General features: G+C 42.8%; 1 protein-coding gene across 1 annotated transcript in view; it reads right to left on the reverse strand.

Annotated features, from left to right (window-relative positions):
• Window positions 1-1499: 1499 nt before the first annotated feature.
• Window positions 1500-13546, reverse strand: part of LOC142582397 (ceramide synthase 1-like) — a 55382-nt gene continuing 43335 nt past the window's right edge. Inside the window, exon 7 of the mRNA XM_075692072.1 lies at window positions 1500-10790. Coding sequence (XP_075548187.1) covers window positions 10658-10790 — 133 coding nt within the window. The 3' untranslated portion in view covers window positions 1500-10657. The remainder of the gene's footprint in view (window positions 10791-13546) is intronic.

The raw sequence follows: 13546 nt of genomic DNA on the forward strand, positions 1-13546 counted from the left end.
GGTAGCGGCGATCAAATACATTCCCGCCAGAACAGCACGCCCGGAACATTTACCTACCAAAACAGAGCGTCTAGAGAACTATTTGACTGCCCATTATTTGACCTGTGGGACCCACATCGTTTCACTGAAGAGCAGCACACTTTTTTAGGGCCTACCCATATTTAAAAAAAAAAACTCGCTTTTCGTGTTGGTTGTATGTGCCAAGACTTATTTTGAAGCGGTTATCAATAGTTGTGAGATGTACGTAGTCCAGTCTCGGCAACATAAAAGGAAATCTAACTTACAAAGTCAAGTTAGCGCATGTTAAACATATTGTTGAAGATGTACAAGAACAACAAAACACAGAAAACAAAAATGTGGGGAGGAGTTTCGCAACCTCCCCTGAAACGAGAGAGTGGACCCACCCATAAACACCCTCCGCGGTTATTTCGTCGCAATCATGCACGCATCCGCGGCCGCCATTGATATTTTACGCTGTCTTTTTAGCTGCTGCGATTTCTGCAAATGCAATCGAGGCTTCTTTAGTCCGCATCGGCGAAAATAAAGTAAACAAACTATAAACTGTTATTGTGAAAAGTTTTTTTCATGTCTGACTATTGGTTCCCTGTTTACGCCGCATGTGCAATATTGAAGAGAAGTTCAGCATCTTCTAACATTAAAAAACTCCTCCGAACAATCAAAATATCGTGGGAACTAAGGGGCCAACGTCACAACTCCTCCCCCCCCCCCCCCCCTACTGCCACCTACCCCGTTCGGCCTGAAAAAACTTCTGGCTACGCCACTGCAGTGAATTCCACGAATTTATTAAGTATATGCATTGAAACTGGGCCCTCGCAAGACAAGTGAGGCATTAAGTTACAGGTGTTCTCTGGCCCAAGTCGCAGCATGAGTGGGCCTGTCCAAACATGTGCCCCCAGCACTCCATGTAAGGTCCCCACATGAACACTGTTACTACATGTAGAGCAACTATGAGCTCCATGAACCCAGCAGCTCCCCCCGATCAACCCACCTTTAGGACTACGAAGTTGTCTCGCCTAGAGAGACAACCACCGCCTCTCAGAGTTTCATCACCTAAAGAAATATCCAAGGCCCCATTCTCTGGTTTTACAGCCATAAAAACACGAATGCACAAAAGTAAGTACACATTTTCTATTAACCAGCACTAAGGGCTGCCAGCATACCGCTTTGAATTCATGGATCGTCGGCTTGCATGCAAGACATCATGACGCATGGCTCAAAGTGCATATAGGCTTCGAAAGCCTGTCATGCCATGTCATGCATGCAAAGTAAGGCAGGTTGCAACACCACTAGTGGTATGCAGGATAGCTCACTGGCTTACCTTCAGCAGCAACGAGGAAAGTGCGAGTGCTGCACTGCTACAGCATCCACGATGCCATGTGCTGGGCAATTATTAGTAATGAATAACACTACATTCGGTGTCAATAATGTCACACGCTGGGGGAGAAAGGAAACATGCGAGTTAGACAGATGACGTGTGATGACATATTCATACGCATTTATTTTCTCAGAAAGCTCCATTGCTTTGGACACCATGTCTTGTGGAAATAGCACTTCAGTACACGCGCAAGGAGAAACAGCAAAAGGCAGAGAACAAAAAGAAAAATACACGCTGCAGGCAGCGCAAGCACACGCTTGGTTCCCGTGCTAGCAATATAAGTAACACGCACACCTCACATATAATGGATCTCAATAAACAACACCGAAAGAATGAATTCTCTCTCGAGACACACATATCGTAAACACATTTCTGCCAATAGGAGACAAGGTGGAAAAAACAAAGAACGACCATAGGCACCTAGAGAAAGGTGACATACAAATTGCATCACCCAGTCCACACACACACACACACACAAATGCACACATGCACACGTGAGAAAAGTCGGACTAGCTTTGTTTGTTGGTTTTCTTTTTCTACAGTTCTGCATCATTGATCACTGCTGTGGTAAAAAGGCAGGCAGTCAAAAGACGGCAACTGTGCCAAGAAGCAACAAGCGCAGCCCACAAACGCTGATCAGCCTGATCAGCATGGCATGTGGAAGCGGCAGCGTGCAATGTCACAGCTCCCAAGTTTTGGTACTTCAGTTTACACACTTGATACGGCAGGCCCTGTACAGAAAGAAACTGGCAATAATGGCAAGCAGAAATACTGACGAATTTATCGCCTACAGGATACCAAATGTGTGCCTCAACACTGGAAGCTCTGAAAAGCTTGAGGATGGAAGACACCACGGAATCCAACACTCATTGCAAACATAGGCCGTTGCGTCATGAAAAGACAGCTGTGCACAATGTTCGTCTAAACGAAACATCTCTTTGATGCAGCAGCATCTTGCCTTCAATAATTAAAACGAGTTTAACAGATGTTCGCTCAAAGGCCAGAATCGAAGCACCAGCTAACATTGCACCACTTATGTTTCATGAGCAACCGTAGTGTTCATTTGCACCGAAAAGAGCTAAAAATAAGTCTGGAAATGCGTTTTCTGCTCTGCTTTGATGGAGTTGGCTGCTCGGTGAATGCAAGCACTTCTACTACATTGTGCAAACAAGAGGCATTACCGGGGCCATTGTGGTACTGTTTATGCCACACCCATACGTTTTTATAGGATTCCATTGAGTTTATAGAACTGCACTGAATTTCACAAGAATGAGCTAAGTTTAATTAGTGCCAAGTTTCATAGGACTGCGTTGCATGGTGATTACCTTTGTGCCATAGCCCTGCTCAAGCACAGCAAGCACTGCAAGAAACCATTCTGATCAGGTGCAGCCAAGAAACAATAAAAGAGCAAAAGACGTGAACCATCATGTGAACTTCTGTGTCAAGTGCAGTGATGCCTATGCCATACAGTGACACCCTGCTGACCAACCTGAACAAAGTCCTATGGGCACAGTTTCTGTGCAGGGCCTTCCGTACCTTCAGGCGCACCTGCCTTTCGCAGTCACAACATGTGCAATCCCTGTAACAAAGCGGGTGTCAGGTGATGCACAAATGCATGCGCTTCGATGGCCCAAAGAACCAAAATAGCTGGCCACCGTCAGGGCACTTTCGTCTCGACATCTTCTCTGGGAAGTCTGTGCACGTTACAGCTGCGTACAGAGCCAGCCCCTACAGGTCCAAAGTTTCCTAACAAGGCATCATGTTTCATCACAAGGAAAGACCACTTCCTGGAAGCCAGCAGAGGAAGCAAGCTGGGCCTATGTTGAGCTTTTACTAAAGAACACAGGGCCAGTGCCAAAAGAAATGTCTAATGAGAAGGTACACAACACGCTGGTGCTCACACCACCAGGAGCAAGGAAACCCACCAAAGCAATGACATTTACACGCACAACACTAAAAGTGCCAACAGTGTACCACCAAGGATGACCTTGGTGCTCAGAGATGAACTGATAACATAACCATCTACACATAAAGATAACACATTTACGATATGTGATCCACTCTTAGCAGTAGATGGCTTGGGTATACACGCAAAAGGAAGCTTCATAAAGGGCTCTTACAAAGGAAAGACACAGCCTGCCATGTACCCTTCAAAACAGATGCAATCATATTGCTGTGCAAAGGCTGTCGCTAGGTGTAGCTCCATAAAGGTGAGCCCACGCAGATACAGGTGCAGTACAATTGAAACATGCAATCAATGTTTTCACATGATATCAAATGTTTGTCAGCAGTGAATGCACAAGAAGCACTGCAGATAGAAAAGGCTTCCTGAATATGCCGCCTTGCTAAAGATGGTGCCAGCTATATAGTAGCATTACAATAAAACATGTTCTTCCTTCTTCATTTATTTAGCTATAGAACCTTTCAAATCGTTGAGCATGTTTTATGCATATAAAAGTTCTGCACATTAAATAGAGACAAGCCATTACCTCTAGAAACAATGAAACCACCAAAGAACATGGGAAATCTGCTATCTTAAAATTACTGTACTTTCGACACATCACCACATGTCATTCAGTAATGACACCTTTTCCCTTAAATTTACACTATGTTAAACTGACTGCAACAGTACAGCAATCAAGTGCTTGAAAACTATTTTTAAACAGTGCCTATAAGGTGAGCTCCTAATGAATGAAGTGACCTGTAGTAAATTTGAGTTTCCACGGTGTTAACGTCAGCCAATTAATGTGCACATAGCTGGACAGGGAACATTCAAATTAAACATTATTCCTCCTAAACATTTCAAATGTTCAGAAGAGCTTACTGCAGACAGCTCTCTCAGCAGGTTCACATTACAGAATAATTGCAGTCAGTGACCTGCTCAATGCGTACACACAACAATGCTGAATGCACTTAAAGGAACACTAAAGAGATACACCAAATTAGTGTAGCCGGATAAGGTATTGTGTCAAAACTGCATTCTTGTTACTTTTGTGGCAAGAGGTTGGTTACTAAATGAGAAAATTAAGACCTAAAATTCTTTTTTCTTTTTTTAATTTCCCACTAAAACCCCAGCACTAATATGCAAGCGTGATTCACAGACTTCATCTTTTTTTTTCCCTTGCTTGGAAGATTATGGTGCAATAAAGGTCCTGAAAACTTGCTATGTTTAGCCTTCACCTCCTTCAGAATATAGTGCCCACCTTTACAGATAAAAGCCCACCTTTACAGATCAAAAATGAAATGGGCCCGGCCAGATGCCATCAATATCCTTGACGTCGGAGCGAGCTGGTGTAGGAACTGCATCAGCTCTTTTGATGGCTCTTTTTTGGTATTGTGGAAGGGTAACTACAAAGCTCAACTAATTTTTCTCTTTAGTGTTCCTTTAAAAAAAAGGGAAATGGCATACAGAGGCATCTTATAAACATTGATGTCCAGACACAGCAGCTAATTTTCCCTTTGAAATCATTTAGCACAAAAAAGAACTTGACCAAGAAAAATGCCACACATCTGAATTATCATGCTTGCGAGAAACAGAAATGCGGCTTGCCTTGCACCAGTCCTTGTGCACCCACCGCACCCACTAAAGACTTGAAAAAAGACGTGACAAAAGTGTCCCAAGAGCAGCCTGCTCCAGGAATTAGCTGTCACTCACACAGTGCGAACACTAGTACCTACCAACAAGTGCGCCCAACCGCCACATGCCATGCAAGGAGGCCCCAAAAGCCTCAGTGTATATGCGGTGCAGCTGTAAGGGCTGCAGGCACAGCTGTACACCCTGTTGCCGAGGGGGAGGCCAAGCGAGGCACACAGTGCACTTACAGGTGACTACAGGGCAGCACCAGTGTGGAGCCTAGTCCACAGACCTTGGCATAACTTCTCGAGACAGTTGGCCAGTGCTGACAGACAAACTAAGCACACTGCAGATAGGCATACTGCGAAATCCCGAGGAAGGGCTTCCCTATGCATTTCAAATAATGAAAGCGAAAGATAGCATCAACCTATATGTAGCATGAAGCTACAAAGGAAACTCGTTCAGGTTTCTTGAAAAGAAATCGTCATAGTTGAGGAAAGTTTCATCTTGCTCGCACTGCCTTTCACAAATCCATCCTCAACTTGTGGGTTTGGCTAATGCAACTGGGATAATCAGGCTCGCATTCAGTGCCATCAATGCTGCAATCAACTTTCTACTTCATTGCAACATAAAGCACAAGCATGGCCACTTTGGTCATGTCAACCGACATGTGTGAAAAGCCCAGCTGTGAAATTTTTTGGTAAAGCTTATGGAAATGCATGGCACAATTCCACTGAACTCGTCATGTGCACTTGACTTTGTGGAGCTTTCTGCAGACTTGCACAAATAGGCTTTGCAATCTAACAATGCGCAGAAGAGATGGAATTTGCAGACAATGCTAAGTGCCTCTTTAGCTACAAGGCACACTTTGGAACATTACCTTGCCAGTATTGTTAAAACATTGGGTTCCACTCTGTAAGCAACACTAGTGGCCTCCCCTTTTCAGATTCCCCACACTAAAGTGTACCAACATTGCCAAACATTATGATGTCATCCGGAGCAGTCTGCCCAATTTTCTGATGATAAAGTTTCCATGTTGTAAAGAGAGTCGGACAAACAAGCATGAGAGCATCCAACGTTTAAAAGAAGCACTCCTTTGCTCAAATCAGTGGTTTTTGCTGCAGGAGTGTATGAAGTTGGACTGGTTCGTTCAAGGCAGACATACAAAAAACAGTCCAGACAATAGGACAATAGCAAGATTAAGCATAATACAACCTTTAAGTCCAGCTGTTTGCATGCCATCTACTTATTTTTGTAATGCTGACATCAGTTCTGCTAAGGGCACTATCATTAAAGGCCCAGTCTGGTGCAGCAAAACAGCAAATAAGATAAATAATGTAATTTCTTAATACTAGGCATAAAACTGACAAAGTAGATGTCAGGAGCAGTCTTTTAGCAGTGGCTGTAGCCTTTTCGTCTTCTTTCCAATATTGTTTTTTACATGCCTCAGTGTGTATAATGGTACTATTAAAAGCAAAAACCATCAGCCGATATGATAGAACATTGACCATGGATTTTTTAACCTTTTCCCCTACAGATGAGCTCAGCTTGTCAACCTACTTTTGCCGAAATTTCTTAACGAAAATAACAGTTCAAATCCACAACATTAGTCATTCTTTCTGCTCACATTAAAAAAAAAAAACCTGCACAAATTTATATACCAGTTGCATCAGACGGCTCTCTAAAGCAGCTCCTAAATGGTGAAAAGTGACTGCGCAGCTAGAAGTTCAGCTGAATACGTACACTCCTTTCACTAGTTTCGTGTGCACTGACCGCTGCAGATTATGTCACCTTATAAGAGACTGTTTCTTCTTATTTGAGCATCAAAAATGTGAGAATAGAATGCAGCCCTCACAGAAATGTCTTCATTTTGCTAGATAAATGACAAGATGGAAACAGATTCTAATGAAAGCTGGCTGTAATACCTCATCTTCAGAAAAAGAAGCACTAAAGTTGACATCATTACATTTTTGTGGACCAATGTTTCTTCCAAAGACATGCATCACCTCATTTCTGCTTTTGTTGGTGGCTCCGCCAGTAAACCACTATACCAGCTACACGGAGCAATTTTGAGACGTAAGCTTCACCGCTATGAGGTAAAGCCCACTTTCAGCAAACCATTAAAACTTGTGAGTACCAAATAATAAAGTTCTGCCGAATGAAGACTTCGGCATCCACTTACCTATTGAAAATGTGCACATGAGCTTCACGAATAAACTAATCAACATTTCTTTCTATGATTTTTTGAAAGCTTTTGTAAAAGTACTAAGGCAATGATGAGTTTGCTCACAGCTGCATGAAAAGGGAGAGAGAAAGTGAGAGAAAATGAAAAAGAGAAACTAAGTAATGTGATGTAGTCTTCTTTAATACTGCAGGAAGGTATTATAACGACAGATTAAAGATGCCCCGAAGCTTTGATCAGCACATAGCAAGACAGCCATAAGTGCTGCCTCAAGAAAGTAAATGTGCCAAAATAACAGGGTTGGGTTTCTTGAGATTCTGTGATAATGAAACGTAAGACAAAGAACAACTCACTACAAGAGCACTCAGACTGGACTGAACTGCCAGCAAAGAAAAAAGATATCAATGGGTGGCACCTGAGAATATAGCTGTAATTAACAACACAACCATGCGGATGTGAAACCCACGTAGACGTCTGTGCAACATACCTCCAATGTTAGCCGCAATAATGGTGTTAATACTTCATTGTGAGCCATAGCGAACTATCCAATACTGTAAGCAACAAGATATTCCGTATACTGGAAGTGAACACCAGAAAAAGCAAGATTGCAGCGGGAACACCAGATCAGGGAATGGATACAGAAGCAATGAAGAAAACTGGCCAGTTGGTATGCGTTCATGACAGATAGTGTAAGTAAGAATAGAAAAAGCGCATGTCCCACCTCCTTTCCCTGGACTATTCTTGCTTGCAATATCTATCATGGGCAGATACTAACTCCAGTCATGATTAAGTGCCACTATTGTGGCCCTCCTTGAGATCAGTAAGCCTTCAGGCAATCATTGCACAGAATGCTATATTGATGTTAGTAGCAAGTTCACAGCTGCTGACCTCAAAGTGAAAGCAAAGTGAGTGAGCCCAGAGAACATTCGGCGCATGCTTGTCCTCAAGAAGTAGCCCCCAACTAGAATTTCGCTTTAAAGAAACAACAGTTGTGAACTGACGTGAGCAGAGGAAAGGTCTCAGCTGGCCTCCTGGGACAGCAAAGCGGACAGACTACTCCAAGGCAGAAGCAATGAAAACCATAGCAAGGCTGCTGATAGCCCATTTGCTACCCGAGCTTGGGGCTACCAATTGTAGTTGCATCTCAAAAGCTTCAAAAGCATTGTTTTAGGTGCCGTCTTCCTTGTTTTCTCACTCTGAAGTCCTTTCACCATATTCGCTTCGTCCACTGAGGCGAACCTGACAGCAAAGATATCACTGTGATATCTGGTTCTAAATGAAAAAGAGATAAGAAAGTGGGTCACTACATTTCACCGCCTGCATATGTTTGAAAGCGAACTACACCTCGTGTAATTTCCAGAAGCAGAAAACACTGTTGTGTCGTGGTACCAACCACAAGGTATAGCACTGGCAGATTGCTTCAGAAATTAAAGCAGCAATAACTGGTAGACTAGTTTGATGGAACAGTTAAGGTTATCCAATGAAAACTACACTGACTGAACTGTTGGTTTTGAGGAAGCATAGCAGGTATTTCAAGTTTCAGATGCTCATGCCATTTTTGCCGTGCAAGTAAAATCCACTATCTATGCCCCGACTCCACCTGCTGCTGCTATTCAGACAAAGTTGTGCACCTTGGGTCAAAAGATACAAAGAGAGAGACGCACACATGCAAAACTCTAATACAGCAGCGGTTCACTGCCTAAGGCGCACGAATGAACACCACCAGCTTAAACATCATGCAAGAAGGACACCAAAGAGAATAGAACACCTAGACAAAAAAAGAAGTATCAAAACAGTCACAGCTTAAATGAATGGGAAAAGACACTAAACCAGAAACGACTGCACAAGCAACTTTTCTACTTTCTCTCAGCCCTAAGCTGTACTCGTAATGCGATAGTTGCCTCTACGCCACTTTGGGCAATATTACATGTTAGGTTTAACAAAAAGCACAGAACAAGGATGACAGATGAGAGCAGGCACAGCCCACTGAAAATGGTCCAGGGTTGAGTGCGCTCTGCTGGTGCTTGCCATCCTGTTTCCAGTACGATTCAGCCCTTGCACTCGCAAGCAGATTTTTGTCGTGATCCTCCGAATACGAGCGGACCGATTCTAGCAGTACTCTGGGTCCAAGTGAAAGATATCTTGCATTAACCAAACAGTCAGCTGCTTTTTTTGAAGCAGTGAGAGGCAAGGAAGTGAATGGTGAGGGAAACTTCCAGGGAAGCAGCCAGCGATACCACCGCCTCTGGCTGCACTTGGATGGCATTGTCGCTGTGAACGGATCAACAGTCCTCTTTGCTAGCGCAACCACAGGAAGAGGTGGGGTCACATGACCAATAAGTGGCCAGTTTTCTCGTCTGCTCTAACAGTAATAATAGGAAGGCCTCTCAGCGCTATAATCTGGAGTTGGGTGACCACAAATAATGATCCGAATGGAGCCAGAGGACCGTTTTCCAACCATCTGAACAAGATCAGCCTTTTTGGAACACACTAGAGCACTCAAAAATGACCCTCCAAAAATGACATTAGTGTCATATTGCATGAGCAAGAGCCGCGAAAGAGCTTCGTGCCTAAGTTCCTGTAACTCCTTATACACCCATACATATTTTTTATTCTTTCACTAAGCAAGCACTAAGCTCAAAAGCATACTATCTATTTGCTTGACTCCAGTGCCGTCTTTAGTTTGAGAATGTAAAAACTTATTTGGCGAGTCGCCTAACAGAATGGAAGAAGCTCAGGAGTTAAATGTGCAGATGTTATTTGTAAAACCCCTAAGTTTTTCTCTTAGACATGAAAAATATCAACTATTAAAATTGATTAGAAAACATTGCTATTCAAATCCCAAAGTACCGTGTTCTTTCTCAAAATGCTGTTTCTTCTTTAATCACTACATATGGGCTCGGCTGCTGCCAGCAACTGTGCCAAAGTGCCTCAAAAGACTGCAAATCGAACTTGGCATATCCCAGAGGTGCACTGTGCCATTTAGTCAAAATGACATAGGCAAAAACACACTCAACTGTGTGATCCCTTCAAAAAAGTGCTTCTCTTAATAAGACACAGCGCAGAACACACAGAAATAGCATAATACTTCCAAACTTGCTTATAGCCAAGTGTTTAGAGAGAGCATTTGTTGGAAGCGCAAGGCAGTGCACGCAATAACGTCGTATCTAACATTGCACAAATGTTGATGCAGAGCTGCTGCTGCGGTGGCAGCCCTCAGTGGTGTGTTGCTAAGTGTACTCCTCCTCCTCCTCGTGAACCACTTTTTTGAAGGAATGCCTTTTTGAAAAATTTACGCGTGCCAATTACACTAGCACGGCATGGCGTGCCTTGAGTAACAGTAGCAGAGTGCCCACGCCTGGCTGTTGGCTTCTTATGTCTGAACACTTCAAGCAGACGTGTGTAGCCAACATAGAAAGTGCCATTTTCTGAGCTCGACGTGCATAGGGCAGCCGATCCTAGGACAATTGACAACAGGGGAGTGTGACCTGGCCACTGTGGTCGGCTAAGAGCCATTCTGTGGCTGCGCTTGTGTGTGGCGCTCACGCACACCTCCATGCCAGCCGTTCTGGAAGCCATTCTCTGGTTTGGCCCCATCACCTTGGCTCAGTGGTCGTAGGACAACAGCTTCGTCAGACCTGCAGGAGTGGTTTTGCATTTTAGTGCCTTCTTTGCTATTGGAGAGTAGTTTTCATGATCTTGTAGCAACTAAAACCTACTAAAAATACAGGTGTTGTTAAATTCTTGAACTTTCAAAAGAATAATGGCATTTACACCCCAAAAGCTGCTCAGCAGGCCATGACAGAGACTGTAATGTACGGCTACAAATTACCATACCTACCCATGCAGGGTCGCACTTTTCTTTATTTTTTCTTTCTGGTTTTTACAGGGTGCAAGCCTTACATGAGGCAGGCTTATGGTTATTCACTGAAGCTTCAAACTGCGCTCAGGCCGCTATACAGAACAGTTCTATAAGCCGCCCAATATGATCAGTCGTCCGCATCGCTTCCGCTGCCTTTGCCATTTGATGTGCTCACCTCAGTGGCACTTTCCTAAAGCTTGTCGTGCTCCTTTCTATACATTACTGTTCAAGATTCATGTAACCTTGAAACAGATGACGACAGACTCAAATGAAACCATTTGCCATGCATTTAAAATTGACACAAATGTACTTGTGATGATACCATCTTAACACTTTCGTTAATGCAAGAAATGTGCTCATTTTCAGAGCTTTTATGTTGTTATGTTTTATTTCAAGACTTAATACAGTCAAATCTCACTACAACGACCCTGACAATCCAACAAAAAATATCCGTTTTATCCAAATTCTGTAATATCCAAACCACATCACTTTTGAAACTTTTGTCGCGATGTCTAACAACTTTATTGAAACGATTTAATGACAAAATCTCAAAGTTAAAACAAAAAAGTCGCAGTTTCGTTGGAGAGGCAAAGCATCAATTGCAATAGTACAATAGCAAATTAAGCAAGATAAGCACAGCAGCATCAGCAAGCGAATTGACCTTCGTGCTGTCTCTCACTTCAACACAAACTAAACATCGAAGGCACAGCACATACGAAGCTACAGGAACTGGGTGCACTTTGTCCACATCGCTGATCATTCGTCCGCGCCATAAGCAGCAGCTGTCAGAATAGAACCCTCTCTCTCCTTCCCTTCCCCCTACCCCATCTTGCCTCGCGCGCAAAAGAAGACAGCGCGTTTTCGTCCCACCTTCCTCCAATTGCAAGTCAATTGTCAAGCAAGTCAATTGTCAGCCTGTGTCGACACGGGAAAATTACATTTTATACGACGAATTTTGAAAAAAATTGCTGCTAATTTCGTCCGCTGTAGCCAGTAGTGCATTGTACGGAGTCTGTTAAAAGCGAAATTCTTTGCATTAATAAAATAGGCAGAACAAACTAAGGCTGAAATATGGTCCATTCTATCTGAAAGTCTGTTTTACGTGAGTCCGTTGTAACGAGCGTAGACTGTACTCACAATGTATACCACGATACATAAAATACTAATAGATTGATCACTGGTGTTTTGAATAGATGTAAAGCAGTAGTAATTGCTCCGACAGTTTTTGAGAATTGTTATGTGAAACTTCAAAGAAGCTAGCCAAGGAGGAACACAAATGAAAGTAGTGATTTGCTATTTTTAGTATGAGTATGGAGGGTAAAAGAAATCTGAAATATGCCAAATATGCATCTGGCTCCTAGTTCCCAAAAATTCCAAGCCACATTGTGCAAAAAAAAATTATTATGAAGATTTGTTGCTGTCAATACTGGCCATAGTGATGGCCATGCTATGTGGGAAAGCAGCAGTTTCACAAATGTGTAAACGAATAAGTTCCTATTCGTTTAGAAGCATTTCTTTTTACTCATCGTAGCTGGCACCTGTTAAGTTTTTACTGCATTCTTTAGGCTCGTGAAACAATGGTTATCAGGTCAGGGAGCACGTAGAAGCCTCCTCCTACTTGATTATTGAGTTCGATCATCGTTTCTACACAAGCAAGGTGGTCTAGTGAATGTTCAACTAGCGCTGTAGCTTCCAAATGCTTTGTTCTGTTCCTGTACAGCTCTTTACAGTAAAGTGGAGTGTTGCACGGTATCGTACAATAATGAATAAGGGCACCTGCACAGGTGGTTTTCAAAATGTAAGAGATTGACTGCTAATCAAGCTTCGGTAGGTCAGTCTGATATTGACTGTGCGCTTATGTGTAAGTGAAAACCCCACATGACAGGAAGGATTGCTTGTAATAATTTGTACATACGCTGTTTAAATGCTGATGGGTAAAAGCAACCCACGGTGGGAAAAATGAAGTTGCATTTGATATTAGTCAAACACAATTATTAAAATAAGATGCACTTATGAACATTTCCTGTTGCCTGAGACATCATTAAAACAGCCTAGATGTAAGATCAGAAGCGGATAACCCGATAGAAGCTGCTGTGTCTTCACTGCTGCTGTCATTTAAAAATTATGTTGCTGTGTTGAACAAAGTATATATTTTGTGTCGGTTTACTTAGGAAGTGCTAGGAGGACTGAAGGAAAGCTTCAAAGATGCCATCAGTTGAAGTTTTATATTTCCAGACTCCTTGATCTACCAAAAATGGCCACTCTTACAAATAGTCAAAGTTCAGTCACCATTTAAGACAGTGCATGACGTTGTTAATAGAACAGAAACATTTCCAAAGGAAATGTTTAGCAGTACATAGAAAACACTCTGATCGAATTGATCGATTTCGATAAGCACGGTAACAAACGACTTGATGCGCCTGAAAGCCCAGTGTAGCCAAACCCACTAAACAACACTCCTCAGCACAGCCAATGCCATTAAAGCAAGCTGGATCAATGCTGTGATCGCTATCTTTTAAGATATGCCATTGC

Source organism: Dermacentor variabilis, chromosome 5 (assembly GCF_050947875.1).
Source record: "Dermacentor variabilis isolate Ectoservices chromosome 5, ASM5094787v1, whole genome shotgun sequence".
In the NCBI taxonomy this organism is placed as follows: Eukaryota; Metazoa; Arthropoda; class Arachnida; order Ixodida; family Ixodidae; genus Dermacentor; species Dermacentor variabilis.